At 44.0% G+C, this 24,644-nt stretch overlaps 1 protein-coding gene across 6 annotated transcripts in view; it reads left to right on the top strand.

Annotated features, from left to right (window-relative positions):
* CC2D2A (coiled-coil and C2 domain containing 2A) overlaps positions 1-24,644 on the top strand; it is a 133,406-nt gene that overhangs the window by 3,831 nt on the left and 104,931 nt on the right. The window contains exons 1-8 of one of the 6 annotated variants that reach the window (XM_017670565.3): positions 197-369; positions 450-509; positions 2,528-2,608; positions 4,394-4,514; positions 19,168-19,256; positions 19,592-19,693; positions 22,364-22,465; positions 23,220-23,405. In XM_017670565.3, the coding sequence (XP_017526054.3) occupies positions 322-369; positions 450-509; positions 2,528-2,608; positions 4,394-4,514; positions 19,168-19,256; positions 19,592-19,693; positions 22,364-22,465; positions 23,220-23,405 (789 nt within the window). In that variant the 5' untranslated portion in view covers positions 197-321. Of the gene's footprint in view, positions 1-196; positions 370-449; positions 510-2,527; positions 2,619-2,962; positions 3,094-4,334; positions 4,515-19,167; positions 19,257-19,591; positions 19,694-22,363; positions 22,466-23,219; positions 23,406-24,644 lie in introns of those variants that run through there. The other 5 variants (XM_073237816.1, XM_073237820.1, XM_073237817.1 and 2 more) reach the window with 5 other exon arrangements.

The following is a 24,644-nucleotide window of genomic DNA, read 5'->3' as shown; positions in this document are numbered from 1 at the left end:
TTCTAGCCTGAGAAAAATGGTGTCCTGTTTGTTGCAACAAGGAAGGTTGCAGATTCAGGGGCAATGACAGTGCAGCGAGCAGCAGGGTGGAGAGCAGAGAGGGAGGAGGGGTGGGACGGTGCGCTTGTGAGAGGAGGGGAGGTGCTGTGATATAATCCCTCCCAGGCTGCCTGCCCAGCCAGGTCTCTGACCGCAAGGGCAGAGGCGTCCCTCAGTCCCGCCCGCTGCGGCAAAGCCAGGCTCCCAGCCACGCTCACGGGGGCGGAAGGGTCTGGCATCTTTCCTTTCCCTCTGGGGTTCATCTCCACAGGAACAGAGTCCATGCGGACGGAATGTCTACTCAGCTCAAACGCTTCACAAACCATCAAGGTCATCTCCATATGTACTAATGGTAAGAAAGATGTTTCGTTGGTTTCAAAAGGCCTGACCTCTTTATTCTTTCTCGTCAGGGAGCTGCCACCACAGCCAAGATGAATCCCAAGGAAGAAAAAGTAAAAATAATTACAGAGGTAAGTGTTGTTTGGATGTCTTCTAGGGGTGTGTTTGTGCGTAGGGAAATTAGGTGAGAAGCAAGCATTTATTGCCTGCCTGACATGGGCGAAGGAAGTGCAGCCCTGCCGGGCTCATGCAGTTTACCTCTGCAGGAATGCCCTGGAGCCTCTGCCACCCTGTCGTTAAGAACGCCACACAACAGCCCTGAGTTCCCACCGACCACCGGCTCCAGCCCTGTTGAAGCACATTGACTTCTAGAGAAATTCAGAATGACGGTAGCATTCGTAGATTATAACCACTAAGAAAAGCCTCCATCTCATGGAGTCCTGCAATTTCTAACTCATTGTGTACAAAACATAATTAAACACAGTCTAGAATGGAGAAGTTCTGGAGAACTCTAGGCCTCCAAACAGAGGAGAAAGTATCTCTTTCAACCCCTTGCTTCTCTTCTGGCTCCAGGGCTCCCTGACTTGAGACCACAGAGTGAGAAGCCAAGATATACACTGTTTTCAGCAGAGTATTTTGAAAAGCATGAAGGAATACATTACCCTCTTAAAGCCATGCAGATTTACCAAAAGTAAGATAACTGTATGGACAAGCCACAGAAACAGACAGCTGCTTATTCATTCAGGGGACAAATATGTAATGTGCCTCTGTTCCCTGGGGATACAGCGGGGGCCAAAACCCTGTGCCCTCATGGAGTTTGCATTCTGTCTAATGGGAAGTCCTGCTGGACAGTTTTCCATTGATGAAACGTTACTGGAAATTTAAAAATGGCCTGTTTTTCTCACAAATTCATTTTAAGCCACTCAGAACTTAGACTTGAATTAAGAACCACACTTGCACACCTAAATACCATTATCATCTTGTAATCTAAGATGGTCATTCCCAAGCTAAGAACACCCCCTACCCAGTGGGCCCTGGGTCCGAGGCCTGAGTGAGAATGGGCTAGCACCCTCAGGATCAGGCAGAGAGATCAGGTGCCACAACAAAGGAAAACACAGGTTACACCCATTGCCCGGTTGGGACCTTAGTTTTCTCCTCTGTAACCAAACTTCATGTCTTCTCTGACCCTGATGGCCAAGGGCATTGACATGTAGTTGGAGGCTAACTCAGCACCTTGCATGATATTTCTTTGAAATCTTACATCAAATCATTAAAATCCATGCTTTTGTGTTCCACGTCTGTTTCAGGATAAAAAACAAAAAAAATTCTTGCTTTAGGAAAAAAAATGTTCTCAAATTTGTTGCACCAGGGAGAGGTTCTGCTTTATCTTGCAACTCCTTTTATACCCAGAGATGCTTGCACCCAGTTTGTAAAACTCTAGGACTAGAAAAGTTTAAAGTTTGAACATGTTAGAAATTTCAGCTCTAACATTTTAGGACTAGAACTTTACAGAGCATAATCTGAAAAAAGAAAATGAAGTTTACACTGTTAAAGGATTTCCGTCTTTTCCAAAAGAGCTGCAAAAATGTCCTTTAAATGGAAACTTCTTCAGTGATTCACCACGTACTTGTCATTATTCTCTACCTGGCAGTTAGCTGGGAACAGAGAAGCTCAACCCTTGGAATCCCTACTAAGACTGACATTGGCCTGTTCTAAACCTGTGCTCCTTCTGAGCCAGACCATCCTGGCCCTGGAAGATTCACTCATTTGTGACCTTCATTAGATTGTGTTTTGAGGACAGGGTGTATCTCTTTGTTCCCAGGACCTAGAACATAATAAACACTCAATAAATATTCTATGCATGAACTAGGGACCATGGAAGTTCCAACATCATCTCATTCATAATGTTTCAATATGGATACAACTTTTTCAAGAACAGGTCGATTTTGAGGAGAGTAGGTGATGATGGCTCCTTAGATCACACTGGCTGTCCCTTCATTCACACTCAACTTCAGTGGATGGAGGCCCCAGAGCAAGATGGTGATTTTTATGTCAATACCTAAACATCATACCCCTCTTCCTCCCCTTACCATTGTTTATGACGTACAGACATACCAAGTGATGACTCTCCCATTTGCATTTTTACAAGGAGTTCACTGAAAATGATGAGGATGCAGATGTGGGAAGGCAGAAGATCTCCAAGGCTCCAAGACAAAAAAGAAAGAAACGGGTATGGAGTGGTAAGAAATGTGTGTCCGTCTGCCTGCGGGGCTGCTGGCTGACAACCTGTCTGTGCCCACAAGGGGCCACACATCGTCCTGTGGGTGCCCACAGCCCACAGTTGCAGGGATGTGGGTAGGATGGTCTGGCATACAGGACCCTGTGTAGGGCCTTACAAATGATGGTCACACTGAGACCATGGTCAGTCCCTGGAGCATTTTTCCTCCAAGGTTTTCCCATCCCCTGGAAGAAGTCTAGAAATGACAGGAGTCATTTTAGTGTTGTCACCAAAGGTCATAAACTAAGACCGGCGATAGATGGCAGTGCAGGATCACAAATCTTGGGAATCTCCCTTTCTGCAACTGTAAGCCCCAATCCTGTCTCAGTCTTACTGGTTCTCCCAGGCCTGCCAGCAGTCCTCCGCCCCCAGCGCTCCTCTCTTAAGGAATTGCCCTCCTGGCTGGGAGCATCCCCCTGCAAGGTCGCCTTCCCAAGGTAAATAAATTCCCCAAGTCCTCATCCTCCGAGGAGGGAGGCAGGAAGATCTTGTGGTGGGTGGTGTGCTTGGAATAATGGAGATGCCAGCAGGGCGGGGGAAGCGCCATTTTGAGCCAGCAGCCAAGACTTGTAGCTGCTGGGGGAGGGTGGCGGCGGTGGGGCAGTGGGGAGGACGCCGGGAGAGCCCAAGTGAGGGAGGAAACCTCCCCTTAGCACCCCCTTCACCAAGCGCACTCCTGCTGGGACAAGCTGGGCAGGGATGCCACCTTCTGCTTCTCCAGCAGCTGGGTTGGAGCCGCCCAGGAAGGGCCCAGGGGCGGGAGACACTGCCCATCCACGTGGCCTGTCCTGCCGGCCACTCAGGGAGCTTTAACCTTTTCCTGCAGGATCGGCTGGTAGCTCTGCAGCCAGGGGCAGTGCAGACAGAAAGAGTGCAAGTCCCTAGCTCAAGGGCCACAGGCACAGCCAGCAACGGTGACCAGGGACAGTAGAAAGGGGCAAGGATGGAGAGGGGAATGTGACGCACTACTAGACACCATCTCATTCATTTTTCCCTGATCACAGACAACAAAGCAGTCTTTCGGGCCACGCAAGAAATCTAAAATAGTGCTTCTTAACCCTGGCGGCACTTGGGGGATTTTTTTTTTTAATTAGATGCCTCAGGTCCACCCCAGGCCATTTATTTAAATCAGAGTGTCTGCACTTTGCCTGGGGCCTGATACACCCCAGGGCTAAGAGTGGGCTGGGTCTGTTTCCCTCCTTTTGCAGACGAGGGAGGGAGGAAGGGAGGAAGGTAACAGCTCGCCCAGAGCCGGGTCGTGACTCTGAGATCCCAGGCAAGCCTCTGTCCGGCCCCAGAGGCCATCACTCAGCTGTGGCCTCCCTTGCCACCTCTGCTCACCTGCCTCCCCTCATCTGAGAGTTTGGGGAGGCTGTTTTTGTCCTGGATTTTCCAGGGGCACTTGAACAGTTGTTTCCAATAACTTGGAGCTGGGACCAAATAGTTTGATTGTGACTCCCCTGCTTCCCTTTTCCCCTAAACTACTGCAGAGCTACACTTTGTACCTAGAAAAAGTGAAACTATTCATTTTAATGTGGGAGCCTCAGAAATTTCCCGAGAAACCTCTTGGAGAAACTCCGGAGTGGCACCGCTTCCCTGACACAGGTGACAGGGGCCAGTTATCTAGGTCTGGATAGTGTGAAGGCCTGGCCCTGCCTAATGACCCACCTCATGCCAGGATAGGATCTCAGTCAACTGAAGCCCTGGGAGTCACAGCCTCTGACCATCTGCCCACAGCTACTGGCTGCCAGTCCCCAGGAGATGGTGTCGGAAGAATCCCACCCGAACAACCAGGAGCCCGTTTCAGAAGATTCGGACACTCAGCCCCTGAGCGTGATGACCCGACGAGGCCCACGGAGTAAGTGTCTCTCTGTTCAGTTCAACCAGTACTTGGTGACTGCTTCTGCGATCAGCACAGAGCAGCATGGGAGGTTTGGATGGGTTTTGCTCTTCACACATGGCACCACCCCTCCACCCCACTACACTCCAGCTCTGTGGGCCATTTTCCAGGGTAGCATTTGTCTAAGAGACAGGACACACAGCTTCAGGACATATTCATGTAATCACATATGTTTGGAAGCATTAACTGCAATAGAAATGGGGCAGATGATCAAATAAGTAGAAATGCAGTGGAGGATGAAATAGGAGGAAGGCATGTGTGTCACGAAGCGGGACTTGAATTAGATGCTCGAAGACATGCGGGAGTTTCTGAGGCTCTGGGTGACCTTGCCCCTTGAGGGCCCCTGCACTTAACCTTCTCCCCACCCACACAAAGTCCCTTCTCCCCTCCAACAACCCAGCCTGTATTTTACAGCATTTGTTCCTCACCACCACGATGGACATCATTAATAACTGCTCATTGTGGAGAAAATGATTACCCCTCACTTGCTTTTCATGAAGAGTGGATTGGACCAGAGGAGAAGGCGTGTCACATTTCCACCCTTACCTAATCATCATGCAGTCATTGCCCTGCCTCCCTGTGCGAGGGCTGGGGAAGAGCCCTGCCCTCTCTGGCTGTGTAGCCATGTGGGAGAATCAGCTGATCAGAGGTCACAGTGAAGCAAGGCAGGCCAGCGGGTAACAGAGTGTCCTGGCCTCCATGCACCACGCCCTTGCTCTATGAGGCTGTGAGGACGCGTACTGGGACGCAGGCTTCTCCCATGAGGTCACATAGGCTGGCTGTCTTTGGAGTAAGAAATTTTTATCACTCAGGTACATTTTCTCCTTGACCATTTTTTAAATTTTTTCTTGTGAAACAGGAAACACAACTTTATTTCCTTTATTAACAACTCTTCAGCCCATCTACTAAGGCTTTATGTATATAGTAGTCAAAATAGCTTTTAATGTTCTCAAAGTAAATCAAACATCACCAACACAAGTGCCAGGTCCTTAAGATCCTAAATGTAATACCCTCTGGGGCCCCTGTTTTCCATTACGAAAATTCAAACATGGACTCAAAAAAGTAGATAAAATACAGTCAGCCTCATGTGTCCATCACCAGGTTCAAAAATTAACAAGATCTTGCCACATTTGTTTCAAGTATCCTTTTTCTCTTTTTCTTTGTTGTCTTTGCCAGAATATTTTTATTTCTAATGTTATAAAAAAAACACATACACAACATAATATTTTCCACCTTAATTATTTTTAAATGTATAGTTCAGTAAACTATATTTATAGTGTTATACAACAGATTTCCACAACTATTTCATCCTGCAAACCTGAAACCCTATACCTATTAAATACTAACCCCCATTTCACCCTCCACTTGGCCCCCCCAGCAACCACCATTCTACTTTTTGTTTCTGTGGACTTGACTACTTTAGACACCTCATAGAAATATATAAAATATTTTTAAAATCATGCAGGACTTTTTTGTGACTGTCAAATTTCACTTAGCATAATGTCTTCAAGGCTCATCCATTTGCAGCATGTGACAGGAATTCCTTTTTAAGGCTGAGTAACATTCTATCGTGTGTGCATACCACATTTTGCTTATCCATTCATTCTTCATGGACATTGACGTTGCTTTTACATCTTGGCTTAATAATACTGCTATCAGCATGAATATGCAAATATCTCTTCGAGGTCCTGCTTTCAGTTGTTTTGGATATATACCAAGAAGTGAGATTGCTAATTCATATAGTAATTCTATTTTCAATTTTTTGAGGAGCCTCCATACTGTTTTCCATAGTGGCTGCACCATTGCCACCAACGGTGCACAAAGGTGCCAGCTTCTTCACAGCCTCACCAACACATTATTTCCTGTTTGTTTTATAGTTGGGTATGAGGTAATATCTCCTTGTGGTTTTTATTTGCATTTCTATAATGATTAATGATGTTGAGCACCTTTTCATATGCTTGTTGACCAGTAGAGTATATCATTTTGGAGAAATATCTGTTCTTGGTCTACTTTCTAATCAAGTTATTTGTTGTATTGTTGAATTGTGGGAGTTCTTTATATATTCTGCATAATAATCCTTTATCAGATAAATGATTTTCAGATAGTTTATCCCATTCCATAGTTCACTTTTTACTCTGTTGATTGTCCTTTGCACAATTTTTAAGTCCAAGGTAGTCCCATCTGTCTAGTTTGGCTTTGGTTGCTTGTGCTTTTAGTGTCATGTCCAAGAAGTCATTGCCAAGCACAACGTCATGAAGACTTCCTCTGTGTTTTCCTCTAGATGCTTTGTAATTTTGGTCCAACATCGAGATCTTTAATCCATTTTGAGTTCATTTTTGTACATGGGGTAATGTAAGGGTCCACCTTCAGTCTTTTTATGTGGATAGTCAGTTTCCCAACACCACTGCTGAAGAGACTGTCCTTTTCCCATTGAGTGTTCTTGGCATCATTGCTGAAGATCATTTGAGTACATGGACTGGGAGTTGTTTCTGGGCTCTCTATTCTGTTCCATAATTGTATGTCTGCCTTCATGCCAATACCACAGTTTTGATTACTATAGCTTTGTAAAGTGTTTTGAAATCAAGAAGAGTGAGACTCACTTTGTTCTCTCCTTCAAAACTGTTTTGGTTATTTTGAGTTCCCTTAATAGTCTATATGAGTTTTAGGATGAATTTTTCTATTTCTGTGAAAAATGCCACTGAGATTTTGATAGGGATTGAATTAAATCTATAGACCACCTTGAGTACTATGGACATTTTAACAGTATTAACTTTTCCAATCCATGAACATGGATGACTTTCTATTTATTTGTGTCTTCTTTAATTCTTTCAAGAATGATTTCTAGTTTTCAGTATATAAGATTTTAATCTCCTTGTTTAAGTTTATTCCTAAGTACATTATTCTCTTTCATGCTATTGCAAATAGCATTGTTTTCTTAATTTCCTTTTTAGATTTTTTACTGTCACTGGATAGAAACACAACTGATTGTTGTGTTGGTTTTGTATCCTGCAACTTTGCTGAATCCATTTACTACTTATAGTTTTTTGGTGTGGAATCTATAGGGTCTCCTATATATAGAGAGAGAAGACCATGTCATCTACACCCAAGGGTAATTTTACTTTTACCTTTCCAATTAGGATGCCTTTTGTAACTTTTCCTTGCTGTCTTAATCTGTCTGGGCTGCTTTAACAAGACAGCAGAGACTGGGTGGCTTATGAACAACAGAAATGTATTTCTCAGTTCTGGAGGCTGAGAGTCCAAGATCAAAGCACCAGCAGACTTGGTGTCTGGTAAGAAGGACCCACTTCCTGGTTTATGAATGGCTCTCTCCTTGCTGTGTCCTCAAATGGTAGAGGATGCAAGGGCGCTCTCCGAGGGGCTTTTCATAAAGGCACTAATCTCATTATGAGGGCTCCACTTTCATGGCCTAATCACTTCCCAAAGGCCCCACCTCCAAATACCATCACACTAAAGCTTCAGTTTCAACATAAGAATTTGGGGAGGACACAGGCTTTCAGTCTATAGCACGTGCCTCATCGGTCTGGCATGATCTTCCGGTACTATGCTGGATCGAAGCACTGAGGGAGCACCCTTGCCTTATTCCTGATCTGAGAGGAAACACTAAGTTTTTCCCCATTTAGTATAATGTTTGCTGCAGGCTTTTCATATATGGCCTTTACCACGGTGAGGCAGTTTCCTTATATTCCTAGTTTGTTTAAAGTTTTTATCATTTAAGGATGGTGACTTTTGAGAAATGTCTTTTCTGCCTCAATTGAGATAGTCCTGTGGTTTCTGTCCTGAGTTCTGTTAGTGAAGTGTATTATATTGACTGATTTTCATATGTTGAACCTTCTTGGCACTAACCCCACCCTGGACTGAGGCTAATCCTCTAAAAATGGCTCATAAGGCTCGTTCATGACTGATAAGTAAATGCTCTTTACCTACATTTCCCTAGGCAAAACTTCAGATTTAGAGGTTTCCCTGTCCCCGACCAGAAAGGGTATGCTAGCAAAGCTACAGGACTTTTTAAGCTCATATGATCCCACTCCATTTTTCTTCCCTAAGCACTTACTAGTTTGCCTGAAGCATCCCCTCCCCACTCCACCTGCAGAGAGAGAGGATAGATAAACACATAGACAGACAGGTTATTAGATAGACAGATGCTAAATCTGACAACCTTGAACTCTGAGATCTTCAGACCGTGTCTGAGCCAGGCAGCAAATTTCTGATACGATTTCCATCAGGATTCTTCCTTCTCTTTCCCTGCCCGTATCCCATTATGTTGCCCAAGATATTAAGAGAAATAAACATGTCAAGCCAGCAAACATTCTGTGAAACCTATAGTAACTGAAATCAGACTTGTTACTACTTTGGGTCATGGGACCTTGAGCAATAACCTCATCTTCCTAAGCCACAGGAACCTCGTTTATAAAATAGGGATAATAAAAGGCCTCATTGCAGCTGTTATGACAACGAAATCAGCTAAAGTACAGAAAGCTCCCTGTAGAGGGTCTGGCACATACATGGCATCCTCCTCCAGCTGGAAGACCTTGACGCTAAATACCTAGCGGAAATAGTTACCATTTTTGAGTGCTATGACATGTCAGGCACCATGCTCAGGTCTTTATGTGCATCACATTATTTAATCCTCAGAACAGGCCTATCATCAGGCATTGTTTTGTAGACTAGGAAACTAAGGTGCAGGGGGAACCAATAGCTGGAGGTGGTGCAGCCAGAACTCAAACTCTAGTCTGCAGACCTTTGGAAACTTGTCCCGAATTGCCGCCCTAGGGCATCGTTCCACACCCACAAATCTTACCCTTACCAACCTCCAGAGCTCACAGTCTAGAGTCACCCACAGAAGGGACAATGGCATTGTGACAGCCAACACTGTCAGCTCCCAGGGCCCCCCAGAGGATGCTTCACATGGAGCACAGGGTCAGCTTAGAGTCTTCACAAGACTGTCAGTCTGGTTGTGCCTCAGTTTTCTCCCAAAAGAGTGTCACTCCAGTAAATTACCCACCTTACTCTCCCCACCTAGACCAACCCTCCTCTATTGGGGGTTTTTATTACTTGTTTTATCCTAGGTATTCACTTTTCCAAATCAATATCATATCACCTCCTCTGGAAGGTCCCCCATACCCCAGGCTGGGCCGAGTAGATTTCCCTATGCTTCATGGCCACCGTGCCCACGTGGTTGTTTAAAATCATCTTTGTATAGGTAGACAGCCTCCCCACTCCACTGGACTAGAAATCTGTGAGGGTGGGGACTATCAGCTCTGCTTAGCATAGTGCTGGCACACAAGCAGCGCTCAGCAATGCTTGAGTGAACACACGGCTCAAGCTGGCCTCTCTGTGGTAGGTATGCTCACTCACACTCACCACATCCTTCCAACCAAGTCTGTTCGCCTGGGTCCACATCTTAGACTCCCTCCTGACATTTTCTTTTCAAACCTCTCATGGGCCTAGCCTGCCCCTCAGTGCTACCACCCCAGCCCACCTCTCCATGCAGCCTTCCTGCAGGTCTCCATGTGTTGTCAAGGTCAGACCATACTCAGGTACTCGGATAGCAGCACCCCTGATGATGTGGCCTCTCCCATGGCACCAGACACATGCCCAGAGGGGCGACCTCCTTGACTGACAGCTGCGCAAATTCCAAGCAATGAAGCTTTGGCTTCCAATTTGCTATTCACAAACATACACGTAGTCATGACATTCCAAATAAAGAAAGCATTTCACTGAATAGGCAATAGTTCCAAATCAAATAAACATCTAGAAAAAAGTACACACGTTTCTCCGATGATTCCAACTTGCACCATCTCTTAAGGGAGAAACTATCAAATGTTAAGTAATTTCTTATGAACATAAATTTCTTCATTACTGACATCTGTTTTCCATTCATTCATGTTCATTTCTCTGATTAAAGCATCATTTCAGAGCCAATTTCTCAGTATTGCTTGAAAAGAAAGTTCGCAATCTGGTGAAATTTGATGCAGATGAAAGGAAATAGATCATTCATTTTAGGCATACTTGTTAAAGTCATCAAGACCTGGAGAGACTGGAAAGAAATGTGGTAAAGTACAGTGTGACACACAGGAGAGAGCTGCCCAGAGGAGCTGGGTGTTGGGAGTAATGCAGAGCCCAGCAGCTGGAGAGGGGAAAGAACATTCTAGTCAGAGGATGTGCATTGGGGAATGTCAGAAAGGTCAAAAAGCTCACCAAAGCTGGAGTTTCCTACCTCACATGGCACTGCAGGGACTGAATGAAAGTCCTAAGACAAGTATCAATAAGTGATACATTGCCTTCCATAATTTTTTTATTTTCTGAATGTTATGTTTGACATCTTAAAAGAAAAAAAAACCTTTCTGTTTGCAAAGATGGTCCAATTATTAGAGACAACAGAGGGACTCAGCCTGGAGCATGCCTTTGATATGCACACTCGCCAACGCAGAGCCCTCCCGTCTCAGCCTGGGGCTCAGACCCTCTCCCAAGAGGGGGCACTCTTCCTCTACCTGAATCGGCCCAGGTCCTGGTACCAGGCAACTACAGACCACGCCCCTAGCCTAGAGCCCAGCCCCAAACTGTGCACCCTGCCTGCCCCTCCCTCAGAAACCCCAGGGAAGGCATAGCCTAAAGCTCTCGCCCTGTTCCCTTCCTCGGCCTCCTGACCACCTTGGTGTCCTTACATGTGGCCCTGGGTGGCGTACCCTGCCTCCTGGCTCTACAACCTGGGGTTTCAGGGAACTTCGTTTCCTGAGTCTGTCCTCTGTCTCCTCCTGTGGCCCCACCTGACTGACCACCTCCTAAAAGAGTACAAAGCATAGAAAACACATCCGTCATTAGGATTGGTTACAAGGAAAGGCATTTTCCAGAAAGCTCCTTTACAGGAGAATTCCTCCAGGGTCTCTATTCCCATTTAATCTCCAGTCCTGAACGCGCTTCAGTCTGATTCACACCCCTAGCCCCATCACAGTTGTTCCTGCTGAACTGCGTGTGCACTAAACTCAATGATCAGTTCTCGGGCTTTGCCGTATTGTGTAGATATCATGTATATAACTGTCCAGTCCCAAATTTTCATCTCCAGCCTGCTCCTCTCTCAGACTAAATGTGCAACCACCTACTCAACAGCCACTCTGGCATATCTAATAAGACAACTCACATTTCAATTGCCTTATTGAAGTATAATTTACATACCATAAATTCACCCATTGTAAGTATACAATGCAATGATTTCTAGTAATTTCTAGACTTGTGCAACCATCACCACAATCCAGTTTTAGAACATTTTCATCACCCCAGAAAGTCCCTTTATGCCTATTTGTAGTCAATCCCCGCCTCACCCCCAGCCCTAGGAAAACACTGATTTGTTTTATGTCCTTATAAATGTGCCTTTTCTAGACATTTCATATTAATAGAATCAGACAATATGTAGTGTCTTGTGTCTGGCTTCTTTCACTTAGCATAATGTTTTTTGAGATTTATAAATGTAGCATGTATCTGCATTTTGTGCCTTTTTATGGCTGAATTACAATCCATTGTATGGATACGTCATATTTTATTTTTTCATTTACCTGTTGATGGACAGTTGGGTTATTTTCAGCCTGGAGTTATTAAGACTAATGCTGCTCTGAATATTTGCAACATGTCTTTGTATAGACAGATATTTTCATTTCTCTCGATAAATAGTAGAATCTCTGGGTCATGATTAATTAATATTTAACCTTCTAAGAACCTGCCAATCTGTAAAAAGAGGCTGTATCATTTTACTTTCCTACCAAGAGTTTCGTGGGAGTTCCAGTTTCTCCATGTCCTTGCCAATAATTGGCATTATCTGTTTTTAATTATAACCTTTATAGTGAGTATATAGTGGTATTTTATTGTGCTTTTAACTTATATTTTCCCTAGTGATTATTTTTTCATATGCTTATTATCCATTTGTATATCTTCTTAGTAAAATGTCTGTTTAAATGTTTGTGCATTATTAACTTGATTATTTGTCTCACTATGGAGTTGTAAGAGTTTTCTATGTATTCTGGATCAGATATATAATTTACAAATATTTTCTCTTGTCTTTTCATTGTTAGTGATATCTTTTGAAGCATATAAGTTTTTAATTTTGATGAAATCACATTTATTACTTTTTTTCTTTTATGTATTGTGCTTTAGGGAGTGTATCTAAAACTTCTTTGTCCAATCACAGGTCATGAAATGTTTTTCCTGTATTTTCTTCTAGAAGTTTTATGCTTTTAGCTCTTATATTCAGTTAGGTCTATCATCTGTTTTCAGACAACTGAAATTCTACTTGACTGAAACTGAGCTCTGATCTTCTCCCAATCCAACATGTTTCTGCTACAGTCTTTCCCATCTCACTAAATGGACGTTTTATTTTTTCTGTGGCTTGGCTCACCCCTAACTCCCGTTGTTTCATCTGCCCACATCCTATCTGTCATAAGACCCACTTGCTTTACCTTCAGAACAGACCTGAACTATGACCGTCCCTCCTGCCTCCACCACTGCTCTCCTAATCCAAGCTGCCTTCACCTCCCACCTGGAACACTGCAGACCAGCGTCCTTGCTTCCTTCCTCACCCCCCATTTCCAACCTAGCAGCCCAACTGGTCTTATGACTATAAAGTCATGCCATCCTCTGTTCAAATCCTCCAGTGACCTTCACTTAATTCAGAATTAAAGACAAGTTCTGTAGGGTGACCGACACAGTCTTTCTCCTCCTTACTTCTATGGCCATATATCTAGTAACCCATTTCTCACCCCCTGATTATCCCCTTTCTGCTCTGGCCTCACATTTGGCGGGGCCGTATCTCAGAGTCTTTGCACCAGATATTACTTGTTGCTAAAATGCTCAACCCCCAGATATCCACAGAGCTTGATCACTCATTTTTTTCACCTGCCTAATGTCACCTGGAAGCCTTTGCTTGGCCACTGTCCTTAAAACTACAATTCCCCTCGTCCCTGGCCCTCCTTCTCCCCAATTCTGCTGTGTCTTCAGACCACCTGTCACTGTCTGCCATACTAAACAGACTCTATGTTGGTGGACTGTCTTCCCCACTAGCAGACACACTGCATGAAAATGGTATTTGTTTTGTTCACTGTTTTACCCCTCGTACCTTGTACACATAATAGGTGTTCAATAAATGTTTGTTGGTCGAATGCTTGAAAAGTGAAGAGATTCTCCAATCTAGCACTTCCCAAACATGATGGTGCGGAGCACAGGGGCAGAGAGCAGGCTTGGCAGGCCCTGTCTGCTGCGTCTGATGATCCCTGTCGCAGTCAGCGTCGGCTACCGTAACGAAGTCTCATAGACTGTGGGGCTTACACAGCAGACATTTATTTCTCACAGTTCTGGAGGTTAGGAAGGCCAAGATCAAGGTGCTGGCCAGTGTAGAGCCTGGTGGGACTCTCTTTCTGGCTGGCAGATGGCCGCCTTCTCCTATGTCTTCACATGATGGGGAAAGAGAAAGAGCTCTGGTCTCTTCCTCTTATCAGGACACCAATTCCATCATGGGGTCCCACCCTCGTGAGCTCGTCTAAACCTAATTACCTCTCAAGGGCCCCCTCCTCCAATTGGGGTTAGAGTTTCAACCTCATTTGGAGGCAGGGGAATCACTATTCAGTCCACAACACTCCCCAAGCCCGGGTGGTGTGCTGAACGGTAAAGAAGCAGAAAGGGGCGGTGGGCGGAGCCAGCATCCTACGGTCCAAGCACCCTGCGTCAGAGGAGGTTTATGCCTTAGAGTAAACGCCTCCAGTGTTCAGGTCACGTAAACGTAATGTTAACGAGACTATGAAGGAAACTCCTGAAAAAGTGCTCAAGGAGCAAAGGTGAACCATCAGCAGGACTGAGGCTTAAACCCCAGTGCAGAGCCTGCTGTTCTCAGCCTGTTTTGACTTCCCATTCTTATAACCCAGTGACAACCACCAGTCACCTTAAGACCCTTCCTTGTGCTTGGACCGACCCCGCCAGAGGAAATCCTGTGCTCCCGGACGGCTCAGGGGCTGCAAGGAGAGCCCGTGTTCTGACACCCGTGTGCTTTGGTGACCGTCCGGCTGATTGTCCAGCTCACTACATTGTTCCTCTCTGGTCTTGGGGGTATTGCCTCCAGTTTTCAAGCTGGCTTCTGCCCCATGCTCTCCCTTCCCCCCAGCTCCATATTGATGTTCTACCCCTGGAATTTTACAGCAAGGGGAAAATTATTTACGACAGGAAGAGGAGAGGTGGCAGTCAGAGGCTTTCAGGCCAGAGTCCTCCCAACCCTCTTGTCCACTAGCCCTGTAAGAATTGTGCTTATGTGTAAGTTGTCATTAAAAAAAAATGTATCATACTTTTGAGTAATATACAAAAGACTTCATCTATAGCATATTGGGCATATTAATGTTTTGAAATAAAATTGTGTATCATTCTTAAAGCTACCTAAAAGAATTCTCAATGGGCCAGTGATTTGATAACCACCATCACCTATTTCAAAAATCATAAGCTCTCTGAACAGTTGGAAATTTTACCATTCCCTTTTCTTCTTTGGACTCCTTCATTCAACTCCCCCACTGAAGAATTTTAAATAATATATTTCTGGGCTTAAAAGTCTTTTATCACCCATCATATTAACAAACTGAACTTTTGATTGAGCTATTGTTATAATAAAATAGCACACAACTGATGAAAACATAAAGATACTATAAAATTTGGTAAATATTTGTAAATCATAAAAAGTAAAATAAAGAAATAAAACCTTTTAGAAGCTATCCTTTAACTAGAGCAGGAAGGTGGAAGAGGGAAACCCTCAAACAAGAATCGGCACTATGCTCCCCTATTCTATAACCCATGTGAATTCAGATGACTCCAGTGCAAAGCCAAACTCAAATACCCCATTTTATAATTTTATGTCAAGTTCTTGGAAAGTCCCTGTATTCCCCAGGGTATACAAAGAGCCCTGGTCTAGGCAATGATATTCACAGAAAAATGGCCTAGTGAGAAGCATGGGCATTTCTGCAGAAGTAAGCAGGGAGGCCTTCCAGGTGGCGGAATAAGGCCCTTAGAAAAACCCTTTTCTCCCTAAAGGCAGTGAGGTCCCATCAACTCGGGGACATAAAATGAGAAAATTATTTCAAAATGCCTTGTCTATTAGGAGACAGTTGCATTTTCTGGTTCAGGTATCAGTGAAGAGTGGTGAAGAGAAAAATGGAACGTGTTCACCATTTTTTGAAGCCATCTATGAAGGAGAGTGAAATGGCGGGTTTGGGTGGCTGGGAAAAGGAAACAGAGCTCCAAAATTGCTGGAAGCCCCTCGCAGACATGAGGCTGATGAAGGCTTGGGATTAACGGATTTGCTGGGCAGCCAGAGCCACACTGTGGAGCATGTCATCCTTGCTGCCGCTGATGAAAAACATCACTTTGTCAAGGAAATCCGTATTTCATACTAATTAACATTCATGCATTTTAATGGGTGTCTTGACATCCTCTCATTATCCATAGGTTATTGCATGCCCCCCAAATCAAATCTTTAATGATTTTAAGAATTATTTCCACCAGACTCCTTGCATGTGATGCTGCAGAAACGTCATTCAGGCCAGGTTTTCTTAGCTGTGTCAAGGAGCTTCTTTATGTAAATATAGTTTATGTAAATCACACCCTTCCTCAAGCTTAGCAAACCAGTCCTTATCCTCAGGACAGGAAAAATGGTGATGGTTTAGCCTCACATAGCTGATTTGTAACTGGAGTAAATGAGAATAAATTAGGGGAAACATGTTTTAGGAGGGTCATTGGAGTACTTCTAGCTGTTTAAAGGAACACCGTTCTCCATATTCCACCAAGATGAAAATAAAAGCACTTAACACCTATTAGCTGTTATGTCAAAGGGAGTGAATTAGCACACATGGTTTTCCATGGACATCATGTTAGTAATATTACCTTAAAAAAACAGTTGTCGTCATCGGGTTTCATCCAGATGAGGATTATATATGTTTTGTTTGGAATACCACCCTAATATCCCTCATAGCCTTGTGGGTCCTTTATATGTTTCCCTTCAGTGATTTAGTGCTACAAAGTATCATGCACAGAAGTCCCCAGCAGGGTCCTTGCCCTTAAGCTGGTCACATCCTAGCTGGGAAAGTGACTCCTCACCAACCAGTTGGACAGATCAGATTTGGAAATCTTTATACCCTCTCAATGTCTTTCACTAGCACAGACTTTTTTTAAAAAGTTGGGCAAAAACTACTTTTAACCATTCCAAATTTTTCAAGGTTTTACAAAGTAATACTAAGCAAGCCTCTCCAATTTCTGTATTCAGAGGAGATCATTTTTAATAAAATATCTGTCTCTTGTTTAATGATCATTCATTATATTATTCTAATGAGCCACATATAGGTAGCAGCTATTTTAAGTAAACTTGAAAAACTTTTTTTTTTAAAGGAGAGGGAGTAAATACACAAGATTTTTGTGTGGGTTCAGAGACATTTATTGTTAACCATAAAGGGCAGAAGAAAGCTGGGTGGTCAGCCAGAGGAAAGGGTAAGTGGGCGGCAGGAAGCTCAGCCGGAAGCCCTCCCTGACCCACCCACGGGGTCCATATGCACGAGTGACCCTCAGCACCTGCCCTGTGCGTCTGGGGACCATGACACCCGAGGCAGGAAATGGGTATTAACCTTATAACCACACACACACACATAGTCAAAATGTGATAGGTGGGATATAGGAAAAGTCTTGGGACTCTGTGTGTATAGCAGGGGATATGCTCTCCCACAGTTACATGACCTTTAAAATAGAAAATGATGCGATATTTTTGAGTTAAAAAGAACGCCTAAGGCCCTTTCATTGAGCTGATCGATATTCTATTAAAGAAACTGAATCTCAGCCCACACATGCAGGACTATACTATCAATATCTCACGCCTCCACAGAGGCATTGCATACGTGGCGTGCTTGGAGCCTGATGTAAGCAGGGTTTTCTATCTTCCTGTCACAAAAGGAGGGGAGCACGGCCTGAGAAGCTGAGTGGCCAGGCGCCGGCCGTCACCGTCTCCTCTGACATAAAGCAGATGCTGAGGGAGCCTGCAAACCCGTGGCCTGTCGCCTCTGCCCTTCCGTCTCTCTGCCGCTTCCCTCCTACCTTCTGATGAGACATCTCCACTTGTCTTTTCCTCTCACTTGTCAGCCTTCCTCCCTGGGCAGTGCTGATGGCCACAGATGTCAGCACCCTCCTCTTTCTGCCTTCCTTCTAGCCGGGCCCCTTTCCGAGCTCAGGTGTCGTAAGAGCACACATTTCCACATCCCGCGAGCACCTGCAACTTGTCCTGTTGCCACACAAACTCACATCTGTGTCATCTCCTGACACCTTCACCTTCTCCTTCTTAACCCAGGGGTCCTCCAACTCGATTGTGCATTTGAGTCACCAAATAGCCACCAAACAGCCACATTCCACCTGCATGTGCTGAGTCAGTAGGTCTGGGCGGCACCGAGAGCTCATATGCCCAGCGAGTGCCCAGCAGCTGCTGCCGGACGGAACCCAACTCCGCCCTCCCTCTCCCACTGGGTACATGTCTTTTCCTGCTTCTGGCCTCTCCTCAGTCGCTCCCAAACTGCCTCCCCTTAGAATCTCACCAGGACATCTGAGCTGGGGCCCCTGGGCCCTTACCCATCCACCCCAACTGTCCTGCACCTGCCACGTCAGGTGCACCTTCTCTCTACGCTCAGCCCTGCCCACGGGCTGGAGAACACACTCTAGACTCCTTCGCATGACGTGAGAGGCTCCCCGAACTTGGCGCCAAAGTCCTTCAGCAATCATCTCCTGCTTCATCCCAGGAGGGCCCTTGTGCTCCAAGCATGGGAACATCCTGTTTCCCAAACACTTTGATGTGCTTCCACCTCTTTCCTAACAGGCTGGACCATCTGGGCACAATAGGAATTGGACCGAATCCCGTGCATTCTTTATCCTAGGTGTGGGATCATAGACACAGTCACTTATCACAGAGGCTGTAGAGTCTCCACCTGCAAAGTACCTGGTGGAATGACATCTGTGTCCTGGCAGGGATGGCGTGAGATGGATGAGAAACTGCATCCAACACGTGTATCAGAGCATCTGGCATACAATAGCTGCACAACACTGCATGATATTTATGTATATATTTACTATGTCCAAAATACATGCTGTCTCTATGGTATAGCCAGGGGCAATGGCCTGGGCCTGTAGAAAAGGGTTTCTGATTAAAGTTTGCTGTTGACAGTTGAACCCCAAAATCACTGAACCCAAAAATTAACCTGATAAGCCTGTTTCTCAAGTCAACAAACTTGAAAGCCTCTTCCCAGTGGCAACTGAGTTGGAAAATATGTCTGTGCCTTGAATAGTCAAGTGTCATTTGTTTTATTCTTAGTTAAGTTGATGTGACACTCCTGGCAGGACTGAGGTTTTTGCTGTCAGTCTCAAAAAAGCCAAGACATGTGCTTATTACGTCAAATGGACAGTTGTCAGCATTATCTCATGCTGCTTATGTAAAGTTCTAAACTTGCAAAATAAAATTACGTTCTCATGTTATTTTTTAATCTAATCTTCCCTTTGGAAAAAAAATATGTGGTTTTAAAGAACTTTCCCTGTATTTTTTCAGGCTTACCTCCAATTCCTTCGGCTTCCAGAACAGGCTTTGCAGAATTTTCCATGAGGGAGCGCATGAGGGAGAAATTACAAGCCGCAAGGGTGAGAAAAGCCCCGTGACTGTTTTGCTGGGTGCTGATTGCCGCTCTCCGGGTCTTGTCTGGCTCATTTGTTTGCTCAGAGCTGCGTAGATTTGAATATTGTTGAATTTGTTTTTCATGTTTCACATGTTAATTCAGTATTTAACATCCTCACAGAGGAAAATTATGCTCAAGAAAAATTTAATGTAATTTTTCCCAACTATGTCACTTGCTCTTCTCCCTTAACGAAGCCTACCATGGATTTTTTACTGATTATTTTCTATGGGGACAGTGACTGAGGGTTTCACAGCATTGCTGACATCATGTAGGCAGTAATTTTCTCTGTGACTTTTTTAGTCCAAAGCAGAAAGTGCATTGCTGCAGGAAATCCCCACCCCTCGGCCCAGGCGCCTACGAAGTCCTGATGAGAAAGAAGTGGAGACTGAATTTGGCACAGAGGTGAGAAACGGGCCATCTCCACTTTACAATCAAAGACACTGAAGCAGAATATAAAAATTCCAGCCAAAGTTTCTCGAACAGCGCTATGCACAGAGGAGACATTAAATGCTTATTAATAATTGTAAGAGCTACTATTTATGGAACACCACTCGGGGCCAGGCATTTTGTCTATTTTCCTGTTATCAGATGTCATACCCTATACCCCGATGGGGTAGGCACTATTTTTTTTCATTCACATTTGTGAGATGGGAAAGCTGAGGTTCAAAGTGGCTTCAAAGCCATCCCCAGGTCACGGCATGTATGTGGAGGAGTCGGGACTTGATCCCAGCTCTGTCTCATTCTCAGGCTATCTCATAGGTTCGCCTTACTGAACCCATAGATCTTGCTGCAAAGTGGAGAGAGAAATAAGAGTGTGGTTGGGAAGTAGGGTCCCCAGGGTGATGGGGGCCTTGAATGTTATATGAAGAAGCTTCAATTGTTTGCTACAAGCTGTGCTGACCAGATGGGGAGGTGGTTTGATGCACTGGAGTGATTTTTGCTTGAATCTGACGTGCTGATGGGGCATCTCAATGTGAGCCCCCCCAGAGAGACATCCAGAGGAGGGCCTGGAGAAGCAGGCTGAGGGTGCATGTCTCCTGTGGTGAGTTTTGAAGCTTTGAGTGTGTCTTTGTGTCCTGAGAAAAAGAAGGCCGACTGAGGAGGGCCTTGACCTTACAGAGACACTGACACTAGGCCCATGAGTTGGAGAGGAAGCAGTAAAAGATAAAAGACTTGTCAGGGATGTTGACTGTTTTCGCCACTGAAACAAACACAAGCATTCGAGATATTTCTGTGAAACAACCATTGATATCTTAGATAATGCCTTTTCTTTTTCTATGGTGAGATGTTATGAAAGTTTACCTATTCATCCCAAGCAAGCCAAAAATTGCATGAATCCAAGGCAAATGACAGCCCGGCTCATGGCTCTTCAGTAGAACTCAGTCCAATGAAATGGCTTTATGACAAGCTGCTACTCTATTCTACTGGGAGACATTTCTTCCTCTTGGATTCCAATACATTTCTTTAGTGTAAAAGCCATAATTTTAAAATATTGGAAATAATTTTTTAAATTCCTGAAATACCATCAGCCTGATGCCAACACTTCAACTCTTTTGGATGGTGTATAAATTTCAGCATCAGCATCTGGTCAAGTGGTCTGAGTGATAGAAGGGGTATCTGGTCCCTTATACCTGGGCTTGCCTGTAGCTTATAGTTGATAATCATTATACAAAATCATCATTGCTCTCATGTCCCAGGCAGGCACTTCTGAGAAGCGTTCTACACGACTCCTCAGAAGGGCCCAGCAGGATCAAATTCTGGTTACCCATGCAGTACCAGCTTAATAACATTCTCTTGAATTGACTCTCACTCCTGTTTTATTCTTCCCAGCCCCCAACTCCTGTCTTTGGTGCCACTTCTCAAAATAAGCCATAGGTACCAAAAAACCCTTGCCTCAGGCTCTGGTCTAGAAGGCTAAACTACAACATTTATAGTCATATTAAGTACATACAAACCAGAGAGAGGAAAGATAGACATGTAAGAAGAAAACTGATACATTGACAATAGTTACTACTAATGAGCCACAACAATATGTATGCTTTAGGCACATTCATTGCCTTATTTGATTCTCAAACAAGTGGTCTAAGCTTTAAGTGGTAGAGTTGGGATTCAAAGCCAGACAGTCAGATTCTAGAACCCAGGGCTTTGATTACTAAACCATACAGAACAGCAACCAATATGACTCAGATAATAAGATTCTAGCTGAGAAAGCTCATTTGAGGGCGGTGTAGTATGAGAAAGGTAAGAGCTTTGTACAGTCTTAAAAAACCAACAGGACTTATGAAGAGTATGTTGAAGGGACTCCAGTTTGGGTATACTATATCCCATGCATAATAATGGAACTATTCCAAGCTGTGAAATAAGTCTCAAACTAGACGATAATCATAAAGCTTCCATCACAGGTAGCATAAGTTTGTCCCTTATTATGAATGTCTTGATATATATTTCTGGGATGGCTTAGGACTACTCAAAAGGAAGGCTTGGCATTTGGATCATGCTACGGTACAAAGGAGTGGTTAGATTCTAGAATGGGTGGATTAGAAGGAAAGATGAGGGCAAGGTAGAAACAGCACCTGGGGATTGGCTATCAGAGGAGAGAAGGGCCGTCCATAATGAGAATGAGCACCTGCCGCCAACAGAGGCAGACGGCTTAGCCTCCAGTGGGGACAGCAGGCTCAGAGGCTGACAAGAAGGACAGGCCTTGTACCCTGGAGGGTAGATGTCAGATTTATTTACAATCAGACATTATTGATGCTTTTTGTCATTGACTGTTTGGAAATGATCCTCTGTGAACCAATCTATTGATGTTCAAGAGAAAGAACACTTTTCATTTTAGGATTTATTGAATATGAAACTTTACATCTGTTTAGTCTTGAGAGAGACAGAGCTAAGACAATATTGAGCAACATTAACCTTCAAATATACTTAACATTTATAAGCATTCCATTCCTTAGGAAGGGGGGTCTGCGTCAGTGGTCAGAGATAAGCCTTTTGAGGGTTAATGCTTATTCTAGACCATCCTTAGTTTCTTGATTTAAATGGCTTATCTGTCATTTTTTCCCACTCATACAGCCAGGTGGAAAGGTACAGAGGGCTCAGCAGGAAGGGGACTCCCAGAGCCAGTCAAGAGTGAAGTTCCGGGATTCTGCACGAAAAATCAAGTCTAAACCCCTGGTAAGAAATTCCATCTTTTAAAATCATGTTTGTTTTCAATTATGCATGCTTTAAATCATGTTTTTTATTGGTGTGTTTGTATTTTTCAAAAATATCCAATAAGTGATGACTGCCTACATCACCTGACTCCTAACACTATGGAGTTTGCAAGAAAAAGTACGAGAAAGGATCCTATTTTTAAAATCCTAGAAACTAGCTGGAGAGATTAGAGTGCTGCCTGATTTGGGGAAGGGAGACTCATGGAAGGTCAGGAAATGTTAGTAAGACTATTTGTTCAGCTCTGACGTTGCACCAGCTTTCATCATGGGGTAAAATGGGGGTTATTAATTCAGAATCAAAACAAATAAAATAGCTTTTTTAAAAAAAGAGATAATAAACCCTGTATTGCTCATTATTCAACAAAACTATCTCAGCACTGGCCTATAAAACACTGAATCCACCTTTTGGCCTTTTAATCATCTTTTCTAAAGCTTTTACTGCTACACATAATATCTTTGTGCTTGTTGGAATGTAAAGAACTGCTGGTTTATAAAAAAGTAACTCATTAAAGTTACTCATTAAAGAAGGCCACCTGCTGCCTGTTGTACTTGTTCAAGTCCATTACCTCTGATCTCATACCTTTAACAAAAGTAATACGCTGAGGATGCCCAGAACGTCCCTGACGCCATTAGCATCAAGCCAGCTACCAGCGGGCCAGGTGGAGCTCATTTCCATTTCTATGATCTGCAGTCCGTTGCTCACTGCTTCTCCTTAGGTTCCACCCGGCTTCCCTTCTGCTGAAGAAGCCTATAACTTCTTTACTTTCAACTTTGATCCCGAACCAGAGGAAGCAGAAGAAAAACCGAAAGCGGAAAGAAGAGATGCAGCTGGTCAAGAGGAGGAGGAAGGGGAGGAAGGGCAGGAAGGAGAGCCGCCTGCACAAGAAGAAGTGAACAAAACGGTACTTAACATAGGGATGGGGGTGAGGACGGGGATGAATCCTAGCCAGGAAGAGGGCTGAGGGCGGCCCGGCCACCGCCACACAGAGCAGCTCAGCATGTCTTTGCTGAAAGCACTACAAGTACTAGGTTCACATTACTTTTCTGTAGCCTTGGACTTCACCCCACAGTGTGGGTAGAATGAGTCTTGAGTAAATCTGTCCATATCTCTTTTGTGGGGAAATGAAAGTAGAACAAGGTGGTTTGCCTATTTTTCTCGCTAGACTCCACACAATGATGAGCATTCATTTCGTACACAAGTCGGTTGCTTGTCCAAGGCAAGTGAAACCTTGTGTCTATCTCCCCACAGCCATATAGACAAGCAGATTTTTGTGCCCCCACCACACCCAACTCAGACTCCATAATCACGGGTGGTATGTGCAAGATAAAAGAAAACACACCATTAAAAAATGGGCAAAGGACTTGAATAGATACCTATCCAAAGAAGATAAACAAGGCTGATAAACACATGAAAAGGTGCTTAACAGCGCTAATCATTAGAGACATACAAATCAAAACCACAGTGATATACTACTTTATAAGAATTAGATGGCTATCTTAAAAACAGAAAATAACATATATTGGCAAGGCTGTGGAGAAACTGGACCCTTGTGTGTTGCTAATGGCAACATAAACAGGATCATTTCCAAACAGTCTATGACAAAAAGTGTAGCTCCTGTGAAATACATTCTGATCATTTCTCAAAAATTTAGATATATAATTACCGTACAATCCAGCAGTCCCACTTCTGAATATATACAAAATTACAGAAAAGCAGGCATTCAAACAGATATTTGTACACTCATATTGATAGAAGACTTATTCACAATAGCCAAACAGTGGAAGCAAGTCACTGTCCATCCATGGATGAGTAGATAAACAAAATGTTACATACAATGAAAAATCATTCACCATTAAAAAGGAAATTCTAATAGATTCAGAAAAAGCATTTAACAAAATTCAATATCCAACCATGATAAAAACTCAACAAATTAGGCATGGAAGGAACATATCTCAACATACCAAAGACTTTATATGACAAGCCCACAGCTAACATCATATTCAGTGGTGAAAGGTTGAAAGCTTTTCCTCTTAGATCAGAAACCAGACAAGGGTACCCACTGTCATTACTCCTATTCAGCATAGTAGTAGAAGTCTTAGCTAGAGCAATCAGTAAAGAAAAATAAATAAAAGATATAAAA

Source organism: Manis javanica, chromosome 5 (assembly GCF_040802235.1).
Source record: "Manis javanica isolate MJ-LG chromosome 5, MJ_LKY, whole genome shotgun sequence".
NCBI classification, from domain to species: domain Eukaryota; kingdom Metazoa; phylum Chordata; class Mammalia; order Pholidota; family Manidae; genus Manis; species Manis javanica.
This window is presented reverse-complemented; position numbering and strand designations above follow the sequence as displayed.